Source organism: Haemaphysalis longicornis, unplaced genomic scaffold (assembly GCF_048455015.1).
Source record: "Haemaphysalis longicornis isolate Haplotype H1 unplaced genomic scaffold, Haemaphysalis longicornis Haplotype H1 scaffold_6, whole genome shotgun sequence".
Lineage (NCBI taxonomy): Eukaryota > Metazoa > Arthropoda > Arachnida > Ixodida > Ixodidae > Haemaphysalis > Haemaphysalis longicornis.
The window spans coordinates 210201403-210228763 of record NW_027526407.1 but is presented as its reverse complement, the minus strand read 5'-3'; the positions used below and the strand labels follow the sequence as shown (position 1 = coordinate 210228763).

Here is a 27361-nt window from a genome sequence, read left to right as displayed (position 1 = left end):
AGGTTAGATGAATGAACTTGTATATAGATACACTGTGTGCTTACACTCGCAAAATGAGCTCCCCTTACTTTTCTGTTTGTGTAGTTGAAGTACACGCCTGAACAGGTTTTCTCAGCCTTTATTGGTGTTTTCTGCTCAGTGTCACCTGCCTACGTTCATGTTTCTTGTGTTGAGTGCAATTGTGCGAGAGCAGTTATTTCACCAGTGCCTCTGCGTGTGCCCGCATGCATCACGCAGGTGTCCAAGCAGGATGTCCCGGCAGCGTCGTGCTCTTACGCCATTGGGGGCAGTGCGGCCACAAAGCGTGCTGCGCAGGGCAGCCACCAGTGAGTGCCTGTGTTGTGCATTGTGCGAGTGATGTGAGCAGGGGCACAGCACTTCTTGCATGGGTGCACCAGTCGCCGTTTCAGAATCAGGCCGCCTTGCCTCTTCATTGAAGCTGAGGGGCGAGGGTGTGCAACTGGCTCGTATTGAGTAACTCTGGAGGAAAGGTGTCTCCTAACCCCTTGACCAGTGTGGTCGAATTCTGCCTCTGAGTGCAGGTCAGTTTGCCTAGCCACGCTGTGTGAAACTCTATGACGCATTGCTTTCCTGAGTGGGCATTAGAAGCAGTGCTGAACAAGTCTGCACAGGGTCTGTACGAACACGAACTGCCGTCCATTGCAGAACTAGCAGCGGAGGGGTTTTTAAGTACAGTGTCTCTGGCACCCCTGAAAGTGCCGTGCGTCTTTGAAACCATTTAATTTGGGCCAGCCAGCTGCTGGTGTAGCCCAGCTTGAGCTATTCTTTTCTGCTGTTTGGCCGTTTGGACGCTGTAATGACACCCCAAGTGCCAGGCAGTTTGTAGCAGCATCCAGGATGCGGCAGAGGACGGTGACGTTGCCAGTGGGAAGGGCTGTCCCACCGGGTCGCATCCGAGTTCTCCATTCAAGTCCTTGTGGCAGCCCCGGACGCAAGTGGTGCCCCGCAGTCTTGCACACCTTGAGGTGCCCACGTTTGATGAGGAGCGTCCATGCTGCTCGGGCCCCGGCCACATGGCAGGTGTTGCTGGATTGGCAGTGGTGCGTCCCTTGTGGGCCACACTGCGTGCCCAGAGTGCGCTGCTGCGCCGAGCATGCCTCCCGTGTCAGTGGGGCCGACCCCCTTATTCGAGGGGAATGGTGTGGCGGGTTGATTTTTCCCCGCAGAGGATTTTTCCCCACAATTTTCCAGCATGCAGAGACGCCCGTGTGTAGAGCGCCGGCTCCTTCCACATTGACGCCTGGCCTGCTTGCAACCCAGATCTGGGCTGCCCCAGTGGCTGCCTGCGTTGGCCAAGACCTCTTTGGGGGTCTCTATGAACGAGGGCACTGGTGGACAAGTGTTTACGTGCATGTTTACATGGGCCACCAGGCACTGTCTCTGCCTGAAAAAGGTGCGGCAGTTTGCAGGCCTGTAGCTGTGCTGGTTGGCATGCTGCAGCCATAGCAATGAGTGCATGCCTCGCAGTACTTTTCCCCAAACTTGTTCGGTATGCAGGGCTGAGCATACATTTTATGCACAGTATTTGTACATACCTGGTTATGTGTCTAATGCCTTCTGCACTTTTAATTGCACTGTAATTTGTCTTGTAACAATATTAATCAGGTTTATTAGCATTGCTTGTCGCTTCAACTGCTGGAAAAAACGCGGAGAAAACTTGGGCACAACCTCAAGCGCTGACAAAGGGCGCCCCAGTTTCCTGCGCTGGTTTTTTCCTAGCAATGAGTGGTGGAGTAGCGCAAAGTCGGGCCTTTCTGCTGTAACTGCTCCTCATTCTGGTGCAGAGCAGCTTTTGGTGCACATTTTGCATGTGTAGAGGCCTCCACTTGTACTATTTCTTTTACGGAACTTGTGCAGCACTTCCCAGCGTGTTGTCAGGGTGTTGTAGCTTAGCAACAACAATTTTCTGCTTGTTTGAAAGAAAAATAAAACTTGCTGCTTGCAACTTCAGCATTCTTGATTCTTCTAAGATTTCCCACTAACCAACTTGCAGTGCTTGCTTCTCCACAAGGCAAGGAGCGTCTTCTTACTGTTCACCACAAAGGTGCTCGGATAATATAGCAAGCCACGGTGTTGAATATATGTCGTGGCAGTGTTACAAAATATTCTTGCGAGTGAGTGCATGTTCATACGGGCTACCAAAAGAAATTTACCCCACAATTCATACTGCAGCCGACATTGCCTAATGTCCTAGTGCATGCATGCATCGATGGCTTTTCAGTTCAACTCCCTGCAACACCTTGTGAGGTTCGTGCCCACTTAAGCTGAGCATTAATCCAAATGGGCATTAATCCAAATTCACGCTTGCACTGGCATTACGCCCACGATGCGTACACACGTACTTGCACGACAGGGGCGTGCCAGCTCCTGTGTGCACACCATTTTGCCGGGCTGTCGCAAACACATCCTGGTATTCAGTACATAATGCCAGTTAATTTGGAAACCAGTGTGTGTACAAAATGTAAGACTCTGCCTCAGTCACAACCGAACATGTATGCTGCCAGCTGATCCCATCGAAATGTGGCTCATTGGGAAGTAACAGCGCGGTGCGGGGACCTATGGTCACGCACCACAAACGTGTCTTGCTGCAGCCCAGTGCACCATGTTGGATCTGTCGCCTCGTTCAGCAACGAGTGCATGCATGCGTGTATGCATGCGCCTTTTCCTTTTTCCCTCCTAGACACCATTCCCCTGTTAGACCAAAGAGCCACCTTGGTGTAAAAACCTTTCAGTCGTTCATTAACTGGGGAAACCTGATTGCTCACGTTTACATCAAGACGAGTGCATAGTGCAGACGTTTGGGGCAACGAGCGCGTGCAGCTCTCTGCCACCACCACACAGATGAAGCCCTCTTTGGTCTAGTTCCGAAACTCGAACCCTTGTATAGCCGGCCCTTGGCAGTTCCGGGGGCTCATGTGTTGGGACGTGCTCCAAAAGCCATTTCCTGCTCTGGCTGCTGTGTATGTTTCTATTTTCTGGCCATTGGCCCTAACGGAATAATCTTTGTAACCACTGACACTGATGCTGAACTGCTTGGCCCAGGGATCGTTCCTCCTCTATGCTCTTGTGTATGTGTCGCAAAGCGCACGTTCGCTGAACCACATGCATGCACGCACAAGCGAGCAGACGAGTACGGGGAGGTCTGCTAAAAGCTACCCCTAACCAGTCGTGGGGGCCCCCCTGGCCCCCGTGGGGTTAGGCCTCGCCGGCAGCGTGGTCACTTGCTTCCTCGCTGGCCGTGCGCCCTGCCCACTGGAGGACAGGCCCTCCTGGGCCTCCCACTGGCACCCCCTTTCCAGCGAGCCTCTTTCGGGCGCATCCGGTCCGACCTGCGGGAGGCCTGCTGGGGCATTCAGTCGGCGTTGGCCGGACCAGGAGTGCCTACTCTGACGGCCGCAATGACTGAGAACCCAGTTTCGGGGATTGCGTATCCTCGCTATTCAATGGCGTGGAATGCATGCAGGCAACCAAGTGTGCGCCGCCATATCTGTGGCCAAGCGTCTGTTGCTAGGCGACGTTGTGCGCACGGCCCGCAGATCAGGCACCCCTCTTCTCCTCCATGCAACCGTGTGAGTGCGCCCGTGGCCTCCGCGATTGGCTACCGGCGGCGCGCCGCCGGCAGCAAATCGCGGAGGCCACAGTGCGCCGTCACTCGATACGTCGGGCTCCGCGGGATGGCGGCACTTGTCCGTGCTAAGCATGACTGTGAAACACATGACTGTGTTTCACGTTACGAACTCTTCGCCGAACACAAAGTATTGCGTCGAGTTCACTGTGATTGCGATTAATAACATCTCTGTTAGCGCCACAGTTTAGAATCTGATTGGAGCGGAGCAGATGACGCACGCCGGTGTCTTTTTTTTTTTCTTAGGCATGCGGCCGCAGTGGCCCAGGCTGCGCCGTGTCCGTGGCGCATCGGCCATGTCTGTGGCCGTTTCTAGTGTTGCCAAGCGAAGAAATTGACCGCTAAACTTTTCAACGAATACCGTCTATTGACCGGTCGTTGGAAGCCGCTCTTCCCGTGGCTGTGCTGACAGATATCCAAGTCCCTGCGGCTTGAGCAAGTGAAAGGAGCACTGCTGCCCTCAAGCAGTCATTTGCCAAACAATAAAGCCTTACTTGGATTGCTGGAGTCTGTGTACCGCGTGGTGGTTCTAGAACCTGGGCATGAATGAGTCTTTGGATTCTGCTGGGACTAGGTACGGCTGGTAGTACTTTCTCTAGCAAAGCTAACTGGGGTTTTCTTTATCCCGCACATTAGCGCACACAGTTCAGTTGAATAAAACATTAGCGAGGTTCTGGGGGGCGAAAGGGGGAGGGAGGGAGGGGGGGGCAGGAGGCGAGAAGTCCTCTTTCTGGGGCCCCAGAAACTTGTGGCCCGGCCCAAGGCCTGTGGATTGGGTGGCGCTGGTCTTTCAAGGCCACCTCCCATGTTTCTAAAGAATGAGGCGTTGAGTCGTTCCCGGTTGGCCAACCAAGTGGTCAGATCCACACGGGGTGGAAGAGGGCGGCTTTGTGGTTGCATTCAGGACAGGCCTTACTAAATCTGTCAGCGCCAGCCTGGCGTTCTGTGGGAGCGGGAAGCTTGTTTGTATTCTTCTTAGTGTTTGTGCCTCATGGGTGTGTAGTGCCATGTGGGGAGTGCGGTCCTTTCAAGAGGTTCTCCATAGGGTGCGTGTGGCGGAAGGGAGCACGAGTGGTCTTTGTTGCTGCGGTTGGTGAGGCTTCTCGCAAGCGAGTCCGCACTCTCGCTTCCTTCCGGGCCTTCGTGCGCAGCGCACCATGTAATGTTGTGTACACAGTTTAGCTCTTTTGGGATTATAGGTTCAGAGCGGATTGTGATGGTATTTATGCTTTTGTTGTTTGCGACTCCCCATCTAATACGATTGCACTGCTATAGGCTGTGCGAGTGTCCTGTCTTCTAAGTGTCTATGGGGGACCCTTTGAAGTCGACAACTGCTGCAATAGCAGTGCACTGTAGACCGTGTTTACATGATTTCCGAACTTTCCTCTGAGAAAATTTGTTCTTGCTGTTCTCCTTTCCTTGTTGATGGTTTTCTCCATGTGTTCGGGAATGGGTAGTGCTTTCATTCCCTTCCTGTGGTTGGGTGACAGTTCTGTGGTTCTGTTCATGGATTCTTTTTCTGCCGGGAAGCCAGTGTTGGATAGGATGGCTGGACTTGTGCGTGTTTTGAGTAGTCGTTTGTTCTTGTTTTGTGACCTCTGCATCCCTTATTTATTCGAAGGTGTCACTGACCTTGAGGAGACTGTACAGTTTTTGATTAGCTGTGTAGATGGGCAGCCCAAGTGCTGCTTCATGGGCTGTTCTAATTGTCGCATTGATCTCGTTTCGGTGGTTCTCCCTGAGAATGTGGAAGGGTAGGTTGTAGGCTACTCTCCTTTTTGTTCGGGCTTCACCGGTGCTCACACGTCCTCTTCTGTCCTTCCGTTTCAGGTTCTGGTGGTTCTTTTTATAATCTTGCTGGTTGCAACGTTGGGCAATTCTGGCAACTCTAATTTTTACAGTTTTGTCGGCTCCGTTTTTGTGTTGGCTGACCGTGGGTAGGATTATGATTTGGCTTCCCTCAGGGATGGGCTTTGAGCCCTGGTGGGAGGCCCTTTGCGCTGTTGTGGCAGGCACGTGCAACGGCTTGGGCTAGCGGCTAGGGCACGCTGAAAGGGTGGACTGGGAGGCCTTTTGTAGGCCTCCTTATCAAGTCCTCTTCTTGGGCAAGGTTTTGGGTTCTCTTAGTGTTCCCCATGTGGCATTTCGGAGCCCAGTGTTTCTGCTCCTCCGTTGTGGCTCGTTTGCTAGGTGTGGCTTCTTGGAGACTCGGCTATTTTTTCATTTTCTGCTTTGTTTGTTTGCCTGATGATGGCTTGTTCCCGCAAGGCATCGTATTTCTTTTTTTTCTTTCTTGCTTCCGTCATATCGTACAGCTTCTGTGGTGCTCTCATTGCTTGTAGTAGTGTGCGCCATTCTCTCGTCATTTTGGGCTCCTTGAGCTGGTCCTTCCTGCTCGAGCGTTCAGTCTTTTTATCAGCTGTGGCACAGTAGGAAGCCAGTGCGTGCCAGTCTTGCTTCTAAACAATCGGCGTGCATACGTTGTGGCTCCCAAATATTGTGATTGGCATAGGCCTTAAGGATGGAGAAGACTGTTGCACATCCAGCGAATTTGTTGGGAGTGCCGGTCTGTGTTTCCCCAAACACTGGCATGAAGCTGGGCTGCTGATCCTGGTGGCTTGGGAGAGAGTAATGGCAAGGCAGCGGCATCAGTGGAGGTGGGCCTGCCAAGGCTGGCAGCATTAGGTCATGCCATCTCCTAACTTTTTCCCTCCACCGTACTTTCAGCATTTAAACAACTGCTGCTGCTGTGAGTATTTGCATTGAGGGCACGGTTATCTACCAGCACAGGCCAGCTTGCTTTGGCACCCAATATCCTTCCGTGGCACGCCAGCCAGACAGAAGTGGGGGAAGAGGGCTCAAGAAAGGCAGGGACAACAAAGTGGCGTCCTGTTTTCTCTGGCTTGAACGTGTGTGCATGTGCCAGCCATTTTTGTTGACTGCCCCCTTGCTGACATGTGATCCATCCATGTCCTCACTAGCTGTGACTGTCTGCGAAGTGGCTGTGGGGGGACCAGGCAGTTGTTTTTTTGGCAGCGAGGCTGTGCATGCCTCGGTTCCCACGGTCTGCGTGGACAGATCAGCAGAGAAGGCAACTGTTTTGCACCCAGGAGTTGTGCGTTTCCCTCTGGAAGGGCTCCTGGAGTGACGCTTTCCCGGCCTAGTGCACACACCATGCAGGTCGCCGTTTTACACAGGCACGGGCTTCTTGCGCTTACTGATGGCATGCCCATTGTGCTCACCCGACCCGATGCAGCCTGACCGTGGTGGAGCGTTCTGGGCTGGTGTGTGCACAGACGGGAAGGAGGTGCCTTCAAAAGGAAGCAGGCAGCCGCGTGTTTGTCCCTTCTGGCTTTCATTCAGCCAACTGGCTAGGAAGCATACGCTCAATTTTCGTGCACTCCTCGGAGTGCGCCCAGCTTCGCTGGTCATCCTCCTTCACAGAGTGGGTGGGCACGGGATTGTTGTACTCATGCTTACCCCTACGACCCATTCTATCCTCTCGGAGACCTCGCACCGCTCGTGGGGTTGCCCAGGACTGGCAACACTTGCAGGCCCACCCAGCCATGGAAGCAGCGTCACAGCTTCTGTGTGGTGGCAGCTGCAGCCACTAGACGTGGTGTCAAGTTAGCAAATGTACTTTGGTGGCTGACACGAAGGCGTTGCGTAGCTATCGTGGCTGCTAGACGTGGCATTGCAGGCACCACCTAGAAGCTTGCTAGATGTCTGCGGGACGTGTGGTTAGGCCGGTTGGTACGTCGTTGACAGAACAAGGGCTGCAGTAAACAGAAGCCAGCAGCCACGGGAGGGACGGGACAAGCGGAGATCTTTGTGTCCCTGGTATGGAATGATCGCTCCATCTTTCCAGCGAGGCAGGGGGGGCACCCAAGAGTGGTTGTGTGCTCGCTCCTGTTGGTGCAGTGGCCATGAAGGCAAAGTGCCAGTTTTAAGAGACAGCAGTGACATGAGTGTTATCGTAAACCTGAAACAAGTAGTGGAGAAATGGAGGAAAACGTGTGGCACAATGTCGTACGTGCAATTGGCAGCCCGTTGCTAGGACACACGACTGGACGATTGCGGCGGGGCCTCTCGTCACTCGCATGGCAGCGTGCAGTTGACACTGTTCAGTGCTGGCCCACATCGTATCGCTGCTGCCACACCATGGCACTGCTTTCCCATACTCGCTGCACTCTTCGTATGTAAAGAGTCGTCCTTCTTGGTGGCTGGAATGAAGCTCGGGATGCTTTCAAGTTAAGCATGGTTGTACTTTGTCTTCACGGTAGTGCACAGCAGTTACTCGGTCTACGCCCCCCGTGTCCCTGCTGCAGAGGCAGCATGCTGCAGGCCATCCGGTACCGTGCGGGCTCCCTGGAGATCCTGGACCAGCTGCGGCTTCCGCACGAGAGCTGCTACGTGGCGGTGCCTGATGCAGAGGCTGCCTGGGAGGCCATCCACTCCATGAAGGTCGGTGCGCCCGGCTTCTCGCCTGCTCCGCTGCGCTTTGATGGCAGAGTTGAAGGGCTCACTCAGCCCCATTCCGGACGGGAGAAAAAAAACACGAGAAATGGGAAAAAAAACCCCACAAATTCCACACTATACTGATGTAACATATTCAAGGCCGCTTTAACAAGCTACTTTTTTTTATTTGGAATAACTGGTCTTTGGTAACTTTCTTGACTCCTATCTAGCAGCAAAGGTTGTTACTTTCTACTGAAAAAAAAATCCACAAACAACGGCGAACAATTCAATTTTCCCGCCATTTGGACAAACATGCCGTCATTGGGAATATGGACAAGCAGCAATTTCTGTGCCAAGTGCATTTCAGCATCCAAGGGATGCAGCCCAACTTCAGGAGTGCTGTTTTCTCAAGTGACAGGTCTGTTTCTCCTTGTGCGAATCAACCAATCGCGCGAGCTAGTACCGGCAATGGGACAAGTGCCCTCGTGTGGCTGGCAGTAGACTTGCTTCTCACTTTGCCTAATTATTGAAAGTTTGGGATGAGGTTGGTGACATTGCAACCGGCACTGCAAAGTTCTGCAAAGCGCTCCAGTAGCCCTTTAACATTCAAGCTCCCTGAAGCATGCCCTGACCTTTCACGGACGTTCTGGCCATCAAAGAGCGTGGATATTTTAATCCGGCTGCCTTAGCTGCAAACATTGTTCAGCGACCAAGCACCTTTTCATAACAGCTCTTGGCAAGATTCTGTGCGGCCTTATTTGCTAGTGCTTGGGGCTCCTCTACTTGTGTGGCAACTGTGCTTATGGCAGACTGGAACAATCTACAAACAGTAAATCTAATAGACAGTACAAATGCATTATTATTTTTAGGAGTTGGGAAACATGAATTTCACATTTGGCGATATCTATTGTGTGTGAAACGTGAGACTGTGTGGGGTGGTGAAGCAGTGGCCGCTGAAACACATGTAACTACGATGTCATCGTACCGTGATAGTAGAACTAGGCTGCCAACCCATGCATTCTGTTCACTTTTATTTTTATTTATTTATTTCATGTACACCCGCCGCGGTGGCTCAGTGGCTAAGGCGTTGCGCTGCTGAGCACGAGGTCGCGGGTTCGATTCCCGGCCGCGGCGGCCGCTTTTCTGATGGAGGCGAAAAGCAAAAACGCCCGTGTGTACGAGATTTCGGCACACGATAAAGATCCCCAGGTGGTCAAAATCCGGAGCCCTCCGGAGCCCTCCACTACGGCGCGCCTTATCGCCTGCATTGCGTCGGCGCGTTAAACCCTACAATCAAACAATCAATCAATTTATTTCATGTGCCCTCATGGCCCAAAGGGCATTATCACTACCGCCGATGACGTAGCTATTCTACAAAGCGATTTAAATACCCTCGCGAAATGGTGCCACGTGTGGAAAATGGAAATTAATGCAGAGAAAACTAAGGTCATGACATTTTCATCGAAGCTAAATACTCCACTTCATCAATACACATTATGCAGTTCAACAATTGGACAAACCCATTCTTTCAAGTATCTAGGTGTGATATTTACTCCCGATTTAAACTGGGCCTTGCATATTGAGCACATAACAAACAAGGCACTAAAAAAGCTTGGCTTTCTAAAGCGCCGTTTATATCTTGCGAACCATGTCACCAGACTTCGCGCATACATTTCCCTCATCCGCACAACCCTCGACTGTGCTTCTATTATGTGGAACCCTCACACAGCTATTCTGTCCGACTGTATCGAGTCCGTTCGAAATAAGGCTGCCCGGTTCATTCTGCGCTCGTACTCGCCATACCAAAGTGCATCGGCATTAAAACAGATTCTTAGTCTTCCAGACCTTAGCACTCGTCGTAAATTCTTCCGTTTGACCTCCTTTTTTCACTCTCTTTATCATGGTGTTACATCTTTTTCGTGTGCTCATATTTTTTCCAGCCCATTATGTGTCCAATCACACTGACCACGATCGTAAAGCCTCGCCCATATTCACAAGAACCAAAAAATGCCAAAATTCCCCGTTTGTGCTATCCATAAGCGAGTGGAACGAGCTACCCCGCGAGATTGTAGCGATAAATGACACGTCTGAATTCCAATCTGCCCTGCATACATTTCTGAATGTGTAAAGTTCCCACTGATACTTCTTGTGAGCCCTGTTGTATCTCGTTTACCAGTGCAGTGTTGATGATCAACTGCCACATGTACTTCTTGGGACTGGAATGTACTGCAGGTGTGAAATGTGCTGTGTGGTAACTTCCTGTCGTTTCTTCTTCTTTTTTCTTTTTCCAAATGTATCTTTTGCCCAGTTGTGTCTGTTTGCTCAGTGCGGTCTTTTTACACGTATTGATGTATACCTTGTATACATCAATGCGCCCGACTGGCTGGCCCTATGTAATGCCTCTCGGGGCCCTTAGGGTACTCAAATAAATAAATAAATAAATAAATATATTGGAGAGGGGAGTGGTACGTCGTATACTTTTTTGGCAGAGAACAGTGTTCAACAGGTTTCTTCACAGGCATTAATTAAACACAAAAAAGGTAGCGGTGTTATCCAATAGTATACAAGGACAGAAGAAAGGGAACAACTTTTGATTACAAGCAGCGAAACAAACGGGCACGTACAAAAAACTAAAAAGATCTACACAACGACAGCAACAGTGCAGAGTAGGCAGCCTGTACTCCAAAGTGCGCGCGCAGCCGTTTTTTGAACGCTTCTAAATTGTTGGTGTCAACGACTGCTGCTGGAGGGTGGTTCCACTGTGATGACGTCTTTGGTGCCACTTGAGAGCAGTGGCATAGCCAGAACTGTTTGTCAGAGAGTGTTATTCGCCGCCGGCCAAAAAAAGAAAAAACCTAAAAGCAAGGCCAACCCATGCGCAAATACGATTTCATTTTTATTTTCTTGCGTAATTTTCCTGTTTTTGTTTTTTCATATTGATGTACTGATGCAGAGTACGAACTGTGGGAGCAAAAACAAGGCCGAAATGCAGAGGGTGCAGAAGGGGGGAAGCACTGAAACAGCCCCCTGGCTACGGCCGTGCTTGAGGGGGGTAGACCGGGTGTGTGGGAGGTTGGCAAGGGTGCCTTGGACTGGTGGATTGACGCAGCAGTCGTGGTGGTCGCTGTCTGCCCAGTGAGCTGGCTGCTGTTGCATCGGCTTGTTGGCCTTCCCCGCTGGTTGTGGGCCGCCCACACGTGGCAGTCTCCGTCCCTCTCTGTTCCCACGGCACAGCAGCGCTGCCTCTGAGCAGTGATGCGGGCCGCAGCCCGCTGGTGGCGATGGTGGGCGGGCCTGGAGCAGCGGTGCTCGTTGCTGTTTGTTGGCTGTGACGAGCCATGTGGCCCACCGAGCCTGGAAGCCAACGAAGGCTACGGCCGGGGGTGGCGTTGCATGCTTGCTGCAAGCAGTGCCGAGGTCTTTGTTCAGTTGCACCCAGCGGCAGGCAAGACTGCTCAGCTTGGGAGGCGTCCATTGCAGCCTCTTCCTTCTCTGGCTGGCCGTGCACTGGAGGGGCAGTGTGGACTTGAAGCGGGCTTTTAGCTGTTTCAAAATGCGCCCGACTGGCTGGCCTTCAGCAAAGAAAGGACTTGTTGCGACATTTGCATGTGGGCCCATGCGTTTCCTTGAATTGGAAATTCTTTTCGACACTCCAGCGTTCTGCCACAGTATTGTACAGGTGTGATTTCTTTCACGCTTATCCTGGCTGTGGGACACCATTGAGAGCTGCTGCAGGTAACCGGCAGGATAGGATTGCTTCTGGGCATGCTGTTACGTAGCCCTACAGAATTCCCTGGCAAAATCCTTAAGAAGTGTTGCAAGTGCCCACACACTGGCTAGTGGGCCGACTGCTTTGCGGATGGGCTCGTGAAAATGGCAATCTCACATTTATGGCTTTCTTCCATAAAATAGACAAAGAGGGGTGATAAAGCTAGCCAAGTACAAAAGCAACCAGAGCAGACTGCAGCGATACTACATGTACTATAAACTGTGCGTCTGTGAGGCAGCAAGAGGTGTTGCTTAGTGAAAAGCAGTGCAAAGGAAAGTTCGACATCCACCTAAATGCAGCCGATGTACAGCTTTCTCAGAAACTTCGCAGTTGAAGGAAAATTTCTCCTGGGGCGCTATTCCAGAAGGCCCGAGTTTTGCCTACTCCCGAGTTTCCAGCTGCTTGCGTTATGAAAGTACACATAGTGGAGCATTCGATGCATCTCGAGCGAAACCGCCGGGATCATGCGCAGCACGCCTGGCATTGTGAGCGCGCTGCGTTGGGGCCGCTTACGTTGATAAAGTATGGCGCCTGCTATCTTCCGCATGCAGCACCCTCTGAAATCGCTCTGCAATGCTCATTCCCGAGCATAAACTAGATAACCCCACTGCTACTTTGACATCCCCAGCGTGGCTGTTGACCGCACCCGGTAAGGGGCAGTCCGTTTTTCTCAGTGTTCTGTTCTTCCACTGAATTATGTTTGCAACGTGGCCTGAGGGCAGTCCCAGTGCAGCTCTGTGAAAGCGCAAACCAAGTCATCAAGCGGGTTCACTGTAGCGAATGGAACGCGCCCTGCCCCGACCATCAAATATGGCTTTTGTTTACGGCTTGCTTGAGTGTGCACGGCGGCCGCTTATCAGAAATCGTCCCGGTCAATTGAAGAGCGTGTTTGAGAATTGGCGAGTGCGTTTTAGGGGTTGAAGTTGTGTCATTAGTCATTGAGTATGCTTTCACGGTGTATGAAGAAGGCTCCCATGGGAAAATCGTGTCGTTCTTGCCTCTCCTGTCGGCTTGTACAATAGTGAACTCCAGTTCAGACCGAACACCCTCGCGACTGTGACACTGTTAGCTGACGGTGGTCTGGGAACTTCATTTTTGTTTTGTGCTATGTAATTGTCGCTGCTAGGGGGCATCAAGTGACGACTTAGTGGCTACAACGCTACGCCCCCACAAAGCGGACGCCAGGGGTGGCTGTGGCTTTGGTTGTTACGCTGTGCCCCCGAAGGGGCTGGATGTGTTTGACTGACATTAGAACTCGGAGGAAACTCGGTGTGGTTTTCCACGGCCGAGCTGAACTCGGGATGCCCGTGGTGGCCGCTGCTGCGGCGTGGTTTATATTTATGGTCTCCGTAGGAGGCATATTTCTGCCCCGACAGGTCTTTTAAACGAAATAGGAATTTCGAGCCCGTTTCTTTCTCTCGAAAAGTGCTTTGCATTCGGTGTACAGTCGTTTGGCGAGAAACCCCCATTTGCTATGACTTAGAGGCGGCTTTAGCTCCACGACCGTCGAGGAGCAAGTGTAGCGTGCGCTGCGGTTTTATGCGGCGGGCAACTTTTAGGGAAGCCTTGGCAGTGACCGCACCATCGACCGTCACCAGTCGACTGTCAGCGGGTGTGTGCGCAATATAATCAGTGGAGACGTGTTTTGCAGACCTCGCCTTTCTTCTAGGTGGTTGGGCAGACATGGCTTCCGCAGGTTCCTACCGCACGTCTATCCATCTGCAGCCGGAGCGTGCGCTTCAGTTATCGTCTGCTCGCAAAGCAGTTCCGAACGAAGCGTTGCATGACCCTGCGTTTTGTTTGTCATCAGCGCGGCGGACAGTCTCCCTCGAGGGGTTGCGTAGCGCGCATGTCTTGTGAAAAACGTTACTGACAGGATAGCTCATACGTATTACATATGCTGTCAAGGAGACAGTCGACACACCGATTGACGTGGTGTATTCGCAGGGGTGAAGCCGATAGGAACGCAGGTCCGAGCGTTGAGATAACCCAGCTCGTTTCTCGCGCATGCGCCTTATGGGGTTCATCTTCTTCCCCTGGCACGTCTTTGGCGCATATCCCCGTGTCTGGATTGGACATAATCCTGCCTTCCTCTTCCACATGGTCAATGCTGGTACGGCGAATACCCCGATAGCTTGATGGCCTGTTTCCTCTTTTCAATATCCTCTCTACAATACAATGAACGGCGCGTGCCTATTGTGAGAGGTGATCTAACACCTGTCAACGGGTTTAGTTCAGCATCACCGTCGTGTGGTAGGAAGCAGAGCATGGAAGGCGAGTGAAGGGGAGAGCTAAGAAATAAAGCAACCGCGTGACGCCAGAGGGAGGGTAAGCGCGAAGGAAGAGAGGGTTGCGAGGGAATTGAACTCTACGACAAAAAAAAAAAAAAAAAAAACGACTGTGGAGAGCTTCTTCAAGCAAGAGCAGTGAAGAGCAAAATGAAATAAAGAAAACAAACCTGAAAAGTCGTTTTCCTTGTTGCTATTCCTTCATTCGTAACACATGGCCACTTGGGAGGTGGGCCTGGAATTTGGACCTTTGCGGAACTAATGTGCCCGGTTCGCAAAATTCGTAACACTCTGGATTCGAACAGTAACACTTGTAGGATAGTGCGTGCAGCGTGAGGCCTGAACGTGATGTCACGGGAGTAGGACAGGTGCACACCACCCTCGCGGAACCCCGATTCTAGGGAGGCTGTGGCGTGTTCCAGTCTGCTTGCACACTAAGACGAACAAATGAAAGGGAATAAACTGACGCAAACACGCAACAGCATAAAAAAATTTGTTTAAAGTAATCCGTGCCAAAAGAAAAAGGAACGAAAGCGAGGAAAAAGGCACAAGTGCAATAAATTAAAAAAGAAGTTGCTAATACGTCTGACCAGGGTTTCACCTTAAAAGCACGTAAGCAGACTGGACCGCACCGAGCAAATTTTGTGTCGAAAATCTGAGGGTTTGGATAACGTAATACGAGCAGCAACTGTTTTGAATGTGGCGTGCTCTCATCACCCGCTTTCTTTTTTTGCCAGTCGGCTAGTCACGTGATTGCACTGTGTGCCACCAACGGCAGAAACTACTTCTTAGGACGAGAAATTCCAAACAAAAAGCTCATACGAACGCATGAAATAAAACATAAAGTGGACTTTGCAGTGAAATACAGATTAATAAAGTAAAAGTGCAATAAAATGAAGTAATTAGATTTGCGCACCCCCAGTAGCCACCGGTGTAGCAGGGGAGCGAGAGAAACCACTGAAAGGTGCGCCACGCCCTAGCCGCGCATCCTTGGTGCGCGCTGCCCTGGGCTGATTACGTCACCTCAATAATCAGCAAATAGCATGAATGGCGTTTTTAATGCGTGTTAACCCTGCCCCGAAATCACGAGCTCATTATGATCCCCACAGCTCCGCCTTGCCCGAGTTTCGCTCAAACTCGGGCCTTCTGGAATAGCACCCCTGGTCTGGGATTTGAACCCGGGTCCACCGGCGGCAGTATGTATTGGTGAAGTGGCACATTGTTCAGTGTTCTGACTTTTGTACTGTGCCATAATTTTGGAGCCCCGAAGGAAACAGTGGAGCACACAGGCAGTTGGTGCCGTGCATTGCAAGCTGCTTTAAAGGAGCCATGAAGAGAAAACAAAAGTTTGTTTTATTCGAAAGATTAGGTGTTTCATAGTACCCCAAGCGCTTTCCCGGAAGCAAATGATGCTTTATTCACTGAGAAATAAGGCAATTTAAGCCAAAATTTTAAATCTCCCGCTAAAATTGCACATTTGGTGACGTGAGCAATGGTGTCACACGGGCCGGTCCATGAAACAGATACTTAGTATGTCGACTCCATATAGCACCCACACGCGGGAGTCGACCGAGACGGCGGCCATTTTAAAAATGCTAGTAAAACCTAGTGCACCCGCAGCCCTAGTCATGGAATCGCCTGATCCGGAGAACAAAACTCTCGCCGAGGAGCTCGGGCTTGCATTTAACAACCTCACACCACTTGAACGCTCAACGCTTCTAAGTGCACGAGCGGCAAGAGTTGTGCGATACGCGGTGGACGGGAAAGCGACCATTCCGCGATAGCCAGACCAGACGAACGCCCTGCCGTCGGCACCGCTGCCTCGTCAGCGCCGTCGCCACGGACGAATACAGACTGGTACGTATGTGCCGTATTTTTATTACGGTTAATAATAGTTCAACTTCAGTAGCAGTATCGCTTATGCCAGTTGGCCGGTGTCGTGTATGGAAAGCCGTTCGCGCGAGCTCTCTGCTTCGACCAGAAAGATACGAGCGTCAATGCGCGGTGTTTACGGCATTTTTCCTCCAAGGTCAGAGCGCCTCGAACCCGAAAATTCGTCTGCGCGACGGCGAGATGTCGAGCTCGGCCAGGCGGTTGTTTCGTACGCATTGGCGCACACGCTTGCGTGTTCGTTCGGAACTTCAACCGTTTACTCCACCGTTCTTTGTCATAAAAAGAATGTGCAGTATGTTTCACAGGCATTTAGCTCGCTATGCAAACTGTAAGCCCTGCCTAACATGCGTTTGCTTTTGCCGGCCTCCGCCAATCGCAGAGCTTAGCCCATGTGACGGCATAGGTTCTGTTGCGGGAAATGAGCTGGTGGGTCGCATGACCATTCCCGTTTTTCCTAATTATGTAGCTTATTTGAGCGAAGTTTGCGTTATAAGTGGTGTCGTTATGGTTCTAACGAGGCAATCTTTCGAATGAACCAAACTTGTGTTTTCTCTTCATGGCTCCTTTAAGTTGGCTGTACGTTGTGCCAAGCCCGATGGGCCTGCCACTCGTCCAGCCCACCTCTCTGTGGAGGATCTCCGCTGCCCCTTTTGCTGGCACATTGTCTAGCCCTGTGGAGCTATGTAGGCGCAGGGGCAGTCCCTGAAAGGAACCACAGAGGTGGTTTCTCTCAGTGGTAGGTGTGTGCTTTTCCTTTTGTTCACCTTGAGCCTTGAAAGGAAGCAGCAGGTATGGCGCGTCTTGGATCAGAGAGCAAACCTGGGTGGACGGCGTCCCAGCTCAGACCGGGCTGTCACGAGCGAGGCCGCTGGGGGCCGCTGAGCGGAGCGCGGCCTTGTTGCGCAGGTGCGGGGTGCCCCGGCCATCGCCATGGTGGCCGCCCTGGGGCTGGCCTCGGAGCTGAGCCGGGGGCCCCTCCCCGAGAGCCCCGTGGAGCTGGCAAGGCACGTGCAGGCGCGGCTGGACTACCTGCAGACTGCGCGGCCCACCGCCGTCAACCTGGCCAACATGGCGGCCCACCTGGGCCAGCTGGCCGACGCGCTCAGCCGCCAGGAAGGGCTCACCGTCCACGACATGCGCACCAGGTCGGTGGCGGGAGGCAGGGGTGCGGAGGCCCAATGCCAGTGGGGCTCCTTAAGGGGGCTCCTGAGATGTTATTAATGGCCAAGCAGTGGCAGCTCCTCAGCCACTTTCCAGCAGTTTCCCCGTGGTTTCACCGAATCATGGTCGTGCGATTTGCGGCCAGCCACTGAAGCCACCACCAACAAACACGACTGGGCTCCCATTTGACCACACAACCGGAATGCTAGCGTGCAGTTGAAACACTGATGGCCGTGTCCTCAGTGCTCACCCATATCTCCTGCCCAAGGCACGTCAACGTAGCACGAGATCTTGCAGTTCTTCACTATCTCGTGTGTTTTGCAGATGTCCTTTGTGACTGGAATGGGGCTCACTGACATGCCCAATGAGTTGCTGAATATCTGAATGTGAATCGGATAGTGCCTCCACTAATAGTTCGATTCACGAGCGCTGTTGTATGTTTGGAGTGGTCGAGTAGAGTGGTCGAGTGGTCGGATGCTGGGTCACATTAACGCACTGCTGCTGCACTGTAAGCTCGTTTTTAGTGCACGTGGCGAGCCTCATTCGAATCACAGTTTCTACAAGTGCGCCTTGTACAGGCTGCGAATTTTACCATGCAGTTTGCCATTGCATCGATGAGATCTGCCCCTGGTTGTGGATGCCATTTTGAATTTAGTAACTTAGTAATTTGAATTTAACTTTAATTTATTAACTCGAATGTAACTTCAATTTAGTAGCTTAGGGCTGACATTTCGTCCTTTATTTTTTTCTTGTATACCTATGTATTTGTTGTTTGCCTTTTTGTGATGTTATCATTATTTGTACCCTCCTGCCAAAATACCGATGTGGGATTGCAGTACAGTTAAACCTGGATGTAACAAAGTCGACAAAAATTCACAATTTTTCGTTGCATGCAGGTTTCGTGTTAGGGCTTGTGTCAACGAAGCAGAAAGTAAACCAAAATGTTAGACATCAGTGCAGGTGAACTCGTTCTTGAAGGATTTATGCGTAGTGAAAAACTGCGTGATTGGCACCTGCTGCTTTCACATGAACTTGGGCACTATACGCAGCGTTCCAGAGAGGTCACTGACCCCCGTATTCACAAGCGCAACTGAACGATCACTTCTGCCTTCGGACACTTTTCAGTGCCTTGACGAGGTTCAAGAGCCAAACTTACGCTACAAGGGCGCCTTTTCTTTTTTCTTTTTTTTTTTTTTTGCGAACTTAATAATACTATAATAATAATGAAACTTTATTTCTGTTTCATAAACACAGATATGGATACATAAACACAAATACAGAAAAAGGAACCGCAGAAAAAAGCTGTCACAGACAGCTTGACGAGGCCGCAGCCCCCTTTTTGCTCAGACAGCAGCATCGCGACAAAAGAAAACACACAGTTATACAGGCAACCGAAAAAAAGTAACAATAAAAGCTAATACCCGTTATTTTCTACAGGTATGAAAATAACAGTTAAACAAGAAATCAAATGAGAGACATAGAAAGATTAACGCATTTTAGTACACATGACACGTAATTGACGTTTAGAACATTTATAGATATCAAAATCGGCGCACTGAAATACATTTAAAAGAGAAGGCAGGGTACACTGTATGTGCTCTTTCCCAGTGTTTAAACGGGATGTAGGGACTGCCCAAGGTTCCTTATTCCTGAAAGGGTAACTGATTTCTTTCTGTTGCAACCGGGCCAAATTACACATGTAGTTTATGTTTATCTTGGTTTCTATTTTGAATCGGTTACTCAAACGATAATTGTACAAGTTGAAGATTTTGATAACACCACTTTTAAGAAAGAGGTCTCTGGTTGGCTCCCTATAACCTTTGTTATAAACGTGACGAAGAAATTTTTTTTGTAGTAAATAAACTTTATGTAAAGAGGAATACTTTGCGGTACCCCAGACAAGTTGACAATAGTAATTTAAATTGGAATAAAAAAGAGAATTGTACAGAAGCAATTTCACAGATGTGGGGAGAATGTACCTTAAACGACCAACAACACCAGTGATTCGAGCCAACTTATTTATAACATGATCAACATGATTATCCCACGACATGTTTGCGGAAAACACGACACCTAGGGGCATTTGAAGCTATCCACAAACTGTAAATTTTGCGAATTTAGTTTAATCGTAGAATGAGAGGGAACCGGTTTGTTTTTAGGGCGAAATATAACTGCTTTTGTTTTATTTTCGTTTATTCGCATGTAGTTTGCATCAGACCATTTGTGCAGCGCCTCCATCGTGAGATTGCGTGTACAGATAAGTTCATCAATATTATCGCCAGAAAAAAACATACTATTATCGTCTGCATAAATAACAAATGTAGTGTCACTAATATTTACAATGTCATTCAAATAAAGATTAAACAGCGGAGGCCCCAGTATACTGCCCTGCGGGACACCAGAGACCACAGGGCTAACACTGGAGTAAGCGTCATTTATGTGGACAACCTGTGTTCTATTAGACAGATATGACGTTATCAACAAACCAGCAGTGCCCCTAATACCGTAACACGCTAGTTTCTTGATCAGTAGTTCATGGTTCACTAAGTCAAAGTCTTTGGAAAAATCTACAAAAATTCCTATAACCAGAGCCTTATTTTCAAATTGTGTAAGGATATATTCTTTTTGATGCAGTAGCGCCAGTTCTGTTGATTTGTTTTTGCAGAAACCAAATTGATTTTCCGTAAGGATGTTATGTTGATCAATGAATTTAGACAATCTACAATGGAAGATTTTTTCAAACGCTTTAGAAAAAACAGGAAGAATAGACACAGGAACAGGAAGAATAGACACAGGTCTGTAATTTCCAAGGTCATTACGATCCCCACTTTTGTAAAGAACAGTTACTTTTGCTATCTGCATTTGTTCTGGAAATATAGCTGTAGTTATACAAATAGTAAATATATGTGCGAGAACTGGCGCAATTACGTCCACGACATATTTAACGGGCTTTACTTGGATGTCGTTAATGTCACGGCACCGGCTGTTGTTCAAATTTGAAACTACTGACATGACTTCTTCTACACTAACTAGTTCAAGAAATATTGTTTTATCATTGTGCACATTTATATACTTGCATGCATCCTGCGATGAACCGCTAGCCGCTATGGTCGTGAAATGTTTGTTGAAGGCATTAGCTAGTTCAATTCCAGAGAGTTCTATCCCGTCAATGTTTAGGTTGCGAAGTTGATTTTGGGGCTTCTCAGGCTTCAACAGAGAGTTTAAGCGTGCCCATACTAAGTCATTCCCGACATTCTTGGCTTCAAGCAAGGCCGAGTAATATTCTTTCCTAGCTAACCTCAGTTGTTGTGTTAGCTTATTTCTAAACTGCTTAAAAGCACTTAAAATCACCACTTGAACGTGTATTTAGAAATGTTCTGTACAATTTGTACCTAAGTTTAATTTGTTGCCTCAGATCTGGCGTAATCCATGGTTTTCGGATTCGGCGAGATATTTTACGGGTTTTTAAAGGGAAGTGAGTTTTGTATAATTCCGTAAATATACCAAGAAAAACATTATAGGCCTCGTTACCATTATTAATTGTAGTGATACTGGCCCAATCTTGCTGAATTACCGCCATGCAAAAAGCCTCAAGGGCACCTTCTGTTATGCATTGATAAGTAAAAGCTTCTTGTTTTTTTACTGTTTCTAGAGGCCTGTCCATACATAGGAAGGCAGGAAGATGATCACTAATAGCACAGGATAAGGCGCCATCTTCAATTTTTGGTGGTAAGGCATTTGTAATAAATAAATCTAGAATGGATTGGCTATCAGCGATGACCCTGGTGGGCACATTAATTGCATTAACAAAACCACTCGAAACTAAGAGGGTGGTAAATTGTTTGGAAAATCTATTGTTCGCGCTCGCATCGATATTAAAGTCGCCTCTGCCAACAAAAAAGTAGCTACTCTCTGCCAGAAATGACAGAAAGTTATCGTAAAACTCCAAAAACACAGGTACAGTTGAACCTCGTTATAAGAGACACTGATGTAAGAGACAAATGGGTATAAGAGACACTATTCACCCACATGGTTGGCTGCCCTATCTTTCCCATTAAATTGACCTCTTTTATAATAGACATTGGATGTAGAAGATTGGTTATAAGGGACAAGTCATCCTTGAAGTTTAATCAATAATCTCGCTTGTAACAGACATTTTAACTTCAGATGCAGTGTCACCAGTCACTAATTGCAGTTGCTTCCATTGTGGAAACACAGGTGGATGACAGACAGGTGCAGTCGCTATTTATTATAACTTCAGCAAACACAAAGTGGTTCAGTCAGCTATGAAATGACAATGAGAAGCCCTGCCAATGGAAATGCAACTGACAGAAGTAGTTGAAGCTTACTGCCATTCATTGGGTGGAGCGCGATCACACATGCGGGCTCTCCTACTCACGTAGCTCCCAATCAAGAAGCACTGCAGACGTTGAGTCCTGCAAGCGTAATGAATAGCCTGACCACACAGCGGAAGAAGCTGTGCGCTCTGGTTATTCATCAGGCTTGTGAACTCAACATCTACGATTCATCTTCCACAAACAAGGAAAGGAAAAAAAGCTTGTAGAATCGGTTGTAAAAAAGTGTAAATACAGTCATGAAGCAAAGTTTCATAAATTCTGGGACCAAACAATAATTAGAATGAATCTTTTGAAACATGCTGTAGCGTTCTTTTGAGCTTATGTTAGTCATACTGTGCCCACATTGAACTAGGGTCTGATTAGCAAGTGAAAACATGGTACCCTGCTTATAAGAGACATCTCGTATAAGAGACAGAAACTGCTCCCCGGTACGTGTCTCTTATAAAGGGGTTCAACTGTATATCCCCATTCGGAGGGCGGTAGTAAACCGATCTACCCACCAAGAGTGACAATATTTCATAGTCGGGTGTGATTGCACTGTAAGAATTCAATATTTGACCATTTTGGCTGGCCTCAAGAAGTAATGCAACTCCTCCACCACGACCAGAAGATCGGTTCAAAAAGTGTGTTTTATAGCTATTCATCATAAAGACATCATGCGTGCCCGTGCTCCAGGTCTCACTAAGCATTATGACAGAAAATTTAAAATTGAATTCACTGAAAAATTCTTCCAAAGACTGCATATTATTTCTAACCGAGCGCGAGTTAAGGTGTATTGCCTTGACCGACGTAGTTGGAAAATACGAAGCGATACGGTTTAAATCAGTTGGAAGGTAAAAGTGAGATTGAGTCATTTTAATGCTTTCCTGGCACTACAAGCACGAAGCATATTACCTACAGGCGGTCGAGGTCGGCCGTTGTTTTGATACGAATGATGCGCGTCCCGTCATTCTTGCGAACAAGGATCCTTCCATTGTTGTGCCATGTGAAACGGCACCCCTTATCTTTGGCACGCTCCTTTGCTGCTCGAGGCAGCTCTCTGTTGCGACGCGTGAGGCTTTCCTGCATAAACATGGGTGGTCCGCTCCCCTTTAGTTTGCTTTCTTGTTTGAGCCAAGCATCCCTCACAGCCTGTTTCGTAAAACGGACGATTACGCCCGGAACCTTATCTGGCTTTGTTGGAAGCCTGTGAACAGTCTGGATATCTGCTTCTGCGAGGGGCGGAACTTCCAGTTTTTCCGCTACGCTATTCAACAAGGCGAGCAGGTCCTCACCAGCCACAGCAGGAATACCATGAATTTCCAAGTTAAGCTGTCTGTTTCGGAACTCAAGTTCAGTTACTTCTTGTTGCAACTGTGTCTTTGGTTCATGTCTTCTTTTGCCTCAAGCTCCGCTACTCTCTTTTTCAGTTCTTTGATTTCACTTTCTTGACGGCCAACTTGTTTTTCAAATTCATCAAACCTGTCAGATATGTGCTGGAGTGATTGCTCCATCTTTTCAACCTTTTGCGCTAGGATAGGCAAGCTGTCTAGCTTCTCGATGATGGACGCAAGAGCCGATTTGATGTCCAATTCAGAGTCGCTACCTTCGCTGTTGCTAGCACGGGGTCCAACATCGCGACACTGAGGGCATCGGCAAGTTTTCCTTGCAGCTTTACTCTTTCCTTTGGAAGATTTTTCTGTCACACCAGCACATTTTCCGAAATGATACGTGCCTGAACACTCAGCACAGTTTACATTCGGCTCATCCTCGTGAAAGACGGCCCTACACGAAGAACAAGTGTCAGACATTGGCTCAATTTTTATACCATACACACTGACAGTGAAATGAAAAATCGGTCAATGGCAGCAACAGCAGCAGCAGCGGCAGCAATAGCAGCAGAAACGTGAATTAAGAACGCATTTTTCAGTAGGCACTAACCTGCAACGAGGGTAGATGTCTGGTTAGAGCTGCGAACAGGCCGCTGCCGCTGCTGCCTTTCCGCACTCAAAATTGTTTACTGTACCGGGTGGCAACGTTCTTTTCTCTCGCCGGCGAAGACGGCATTGGAAAGTGCGAGCTTGTCTTGAAAAGGGAAAACTTTTCGTTTTGTGGCAGCAGCACTCTTCACCGACGAAGCGACTCCGCAGGCAGCAGTGGAGGCACCCGATTATGCGGCAACACGCAGGCGCCTGGCACAACAAAAGTCTCGAACCGGCACCGCACGCACGCACGCACTGCACGGTTGTGTGCAGTGCGGGCGAAGTTCGCTGTATTGGTGCATTTCTCCAGCCAATTTTCCAGAAAAATTTTAAAAAATTAGAGGTCGCAAACACACGGGTTTCAATGGGATGGCGATGGGGAATTGGAAAACTTGGTTAAATCCAGGAATTCGTTACATCCAGGTTTAACTGTATCAATAAATAAAGTTTCAAAAAAACCTGCGACTGGGTGCTTACACGTTAATGCAGCTTCTGGTAAAGCAATTGCTGCCACTTTTGTTGTTTTTGACAGCGCCTCCGTTAGTTTGAAAACAAGAGGTTGTGGCTTTTTTTGCATGCACTTGGTGTGTGCATAATTATGGCACGTTCTAGCCACAGGGGACAAATGGGCGTAGTGTTTCCTCCCCTTTACTGAAGCGATGAGCGGTCAGCAAAAGCCGCTGCGTATCCCTGATGCTCGCCACAGGCTTTCGCAGAGCTGCCTCACTGTGCGTGCTGGTCGGGGTGCCACAGCCAGCGGCCCTTGAATGGCACAGCGCAGAGTCTGTGGTGCGAGCCTTGCTTCTGCAACGTATCGTTCACGCTTTACAAGCTCGCCATGTGGTTCTGACTTCCAATGAAGTGCCTTGTACTGTGTTTTCATGTTGCATTGTTCGTGCCTGGAAAGTGCTCACTTTGGAGTTACGAGGCATTGCAACTAGTGGTTCCCTACGGTAGCAGTACAGCAGCTCTAATGCAAGTCGTCGTTTCAAGGGACAGACAACCAATTTTTGTCGAGTATATGTTCTCTATCCCAAATGAAAGGGCATCCCTTAAGCGCCTTAACGAGAAACGGTTTTCCTGTAACGCCCTAGAACTTTTTAAATCGAAATTTTTAGATCTACGAGCCGTACGTGTCCTTCCAAAAAATCATGCTGGCAACCATGATTGATTGATTGATTGTAGGGTTTAACGCGCTGACGCAACGCAGGCGATGAGGCGCGCCGTAGTGGAGGGCTCCGGATTAATTTTGACCACCTGGGGATCTTTATCGTGCGCCGAAATCTCGTACACATGGGCGTTTTTGCTTTTCGCCTCCATCAGAAAAGCGGCCGCCGCGATCGGGAATTGAACCCGCGACCTCGTGCTCAGCAGCGCAACGCCTTAGCCACTGAGCCACCGCGGCGGGTGGCAACCATGACACAGTAGCGCGGCAACATGCTTTTGTCTGTATGCGAGATGAAAAGCGATATTTAAGAAATTGTCCTGAGCTGAAAAAGTGTGAATCTCAGGCTTTCTTATTCCTTTATGTGTTTTTTTTATTCTCTAGTCTATTGTGCACGGAGGCGCCATCTGTTGGGATGGACGATAGGTAGAATCTGGCTTGACGCTGTGGAGATCGGCGGTTCGATTCTCCCCGGGCGCGGACGTCCTTTTTCTTTTTTTTTTACGCTGACGGCGTATTTGGAAACTGAAATCGAATATTTCGGCACGAGAAGCGCCCCTGACTCCGGAAGACTCGTCAAAGCTTCTCCACTGGGTCTGTTTACTGAACGCTGCCGTTGACTGTGGGCAGGGAAGCTGAGTTAGCCACACAGAGCAACCCAGAGGTGGCGGGTGGCGTTTCTTAAAAATTTTCAGAATAATGTTAAAAAAATACATATACAATTTAAACTTATAGAAATACTTGAATCCAAAGGTTTTCAACAAGTGAATAAACGTTTCAGCAGTCGCAGTAGGTGCTAGGTTTGCAGGTCACGTGAGAGGGACACATATTGTAGTGTCAAGTTTCTACACTACGAACTGCCACCCTTCCAATTTCGGAAGGTTTCCTGCCAAATTAAAATTATTTACGCCAATTTGTTTATAAATTGCTTGTGGTTACCCGGCTATATAAAACGTGGCCTTTCATTTGTTATAGAGAACATGTACTCGACAAAAATCGGTTGTCTGCCCCTTTAACGGGTATCGTGCCTACTACACTTTTCTGAAGTACCACCTCAAAGTGGTTCGGCAACTGGATTGCTGCACATGAAAGTTTGAAAGTTTGTTCCTTGAGTTGTGAAAAGAATGTCATGACTGCTGTGGAAAATAGCCCTGCAAAAAAATTTTCATATTTGATATTCGGTTCAATATTCAGCTTTTTGTCATATTTCGATTCGATATTTCATTCGAAAGCTGCTATTCGGTATTTGCACACCCCTAATACCGAAAGCTAGTTCTTTCAAATTGAACTAGGTTGTATTTTTTTGTCTTTATGGTCCGATTAAAAATATTTTTTTAAAAGTAGATTCTCCAGAAGCCCGCAGTTTGACAGTGGTGGAAGTGCGTGCATAAATGGGGGCCCAGCCTAAATCTCGCATAAAATCTAGGATATAGAATGTGTGCGGATGCTGTAGCATTGACCATTGCCTGGTCCGCACTTGGCCAGCCCGAGCTTAGCGCACAGCGTGTCGCGCAGGATCTGTGCGGAGGCGGAAGGCATGCTGGCCAAGGACGTGGCGGCCAACCGGGCCATCGGCCGCTACGGGGCAGAGCACATGGTGGCCAGCTGCAGCGGGGCCCGCTCCCGGCTGAGCGTGCTCACCCACTGCAACACGGGAAGCCTGGCCACGGCGGGATACGGCACTGCGCTCGGTGAGCCTCGTTCCATTTCAGACACAGCCGGCAGCAAAGGCTGCTTCGTGCATCCCAGCCAACAGCAGCGCAGGCCGTCTAAAGTGGGACACACACGATAGCAGCGCCACCTTTTCACTCGGTAGTGTTGTGGCAAACTTGCCAGCACCACCTTTGTGCATATTGACATTGTAACACACTAACTTGTCCTCTTAATTCAAATATCTGGGGCAATTTTTTGTTGTGAAGGTGCCTTTGTTTACTTTCTAAATTTTGCGGTTTCTAATTAAAATGCATCTGTTTTTTTACGAAACTGGCTTGCATTTGTTAACAATGTCTGCTACGATTTTTTTGTCAGTGGTGGTGGCTGCTGCACAGTTCTAGTTCTCGTTGCTTTAAACACCTAATTAGACCGCTTCATAAGGCGTCTGCCAAGCTGTCAACAAATTGGAACGCAGCCTTAATTAAGAATGACAACTGACGTTGAAGAAGGGCTTGAGTTCAGGCTAGTTGGTACTCCGTAACTTGCAGCTTCGGTGCACGAAATAAAGAACACGGACAAAGAAGACAGTGACAAGGCTCATGGGCAACTTCAGTTGCCTGTGCGTCTTATCACTGCAGGCTGCTGTTACTTGGTGCTGAGCAACGAATGTGTTGCTGCAAGTGTTGTGAACACGACACGAGGGGTTTCTGTGATTTTTACGGGCTTAATGTGCTTACAAACTACTGCCGTTACAACAAACTATGCGAGAAAAAACAGACGATGTCACACACTAAGCACAGTCTCCTTTCGAAACGCGCATGTGTTGATGTACAGTGCATGCGCTATTGCCGTTCTTAGCTTCTACCCGAGTATGGTGCTGCTTCTCCAGGTACCGGTGACCGTCCCCATCATCATCATCAGCATCGTCACCCCATTTCTGTCCGAGTGCACTGCCACTAGAGCATTGTATTCTAAAAGTGTGAGGCTGCCGGCTAGTTGGTAATCCATG

The 27361-nt window shown here is 49.1% G+C and overlaps 1 protein-coding gene across 3 annotated transcripts in view; it reads left to right on the top strand.

Moving 5' to 3' along the window:
• LOC144141332 (methylthioribose-1-phosphate isomerase) overlaps nt 1-27361 on the top strand; it is a 52940-nt gene that overhangs the window by 5094 nt on the left and 20485 nt on the right. For 2 of the 3 annotated variants that reach the window (XM_077672910.1, XM_077672911.1), the window contains 4 exons: nt 238-326; nt 7975-8110; nt 16961-17199; nt 26215-26390. In XM_077672910.1, the coding sequence (XP_077529036.1) occupies nt 238-326; nt 7975-8110; nt 16961-17199; nt 26215-26390 (640 nt within the window). The remainder of the gene's footprint in view (nt 1-237; nt 327-7974; nt 8111-16960; nt 17200-26214; nt 26391-27361) is intronic. The other variant, XM_077672912.1, reaches the window with a different exon arrangement.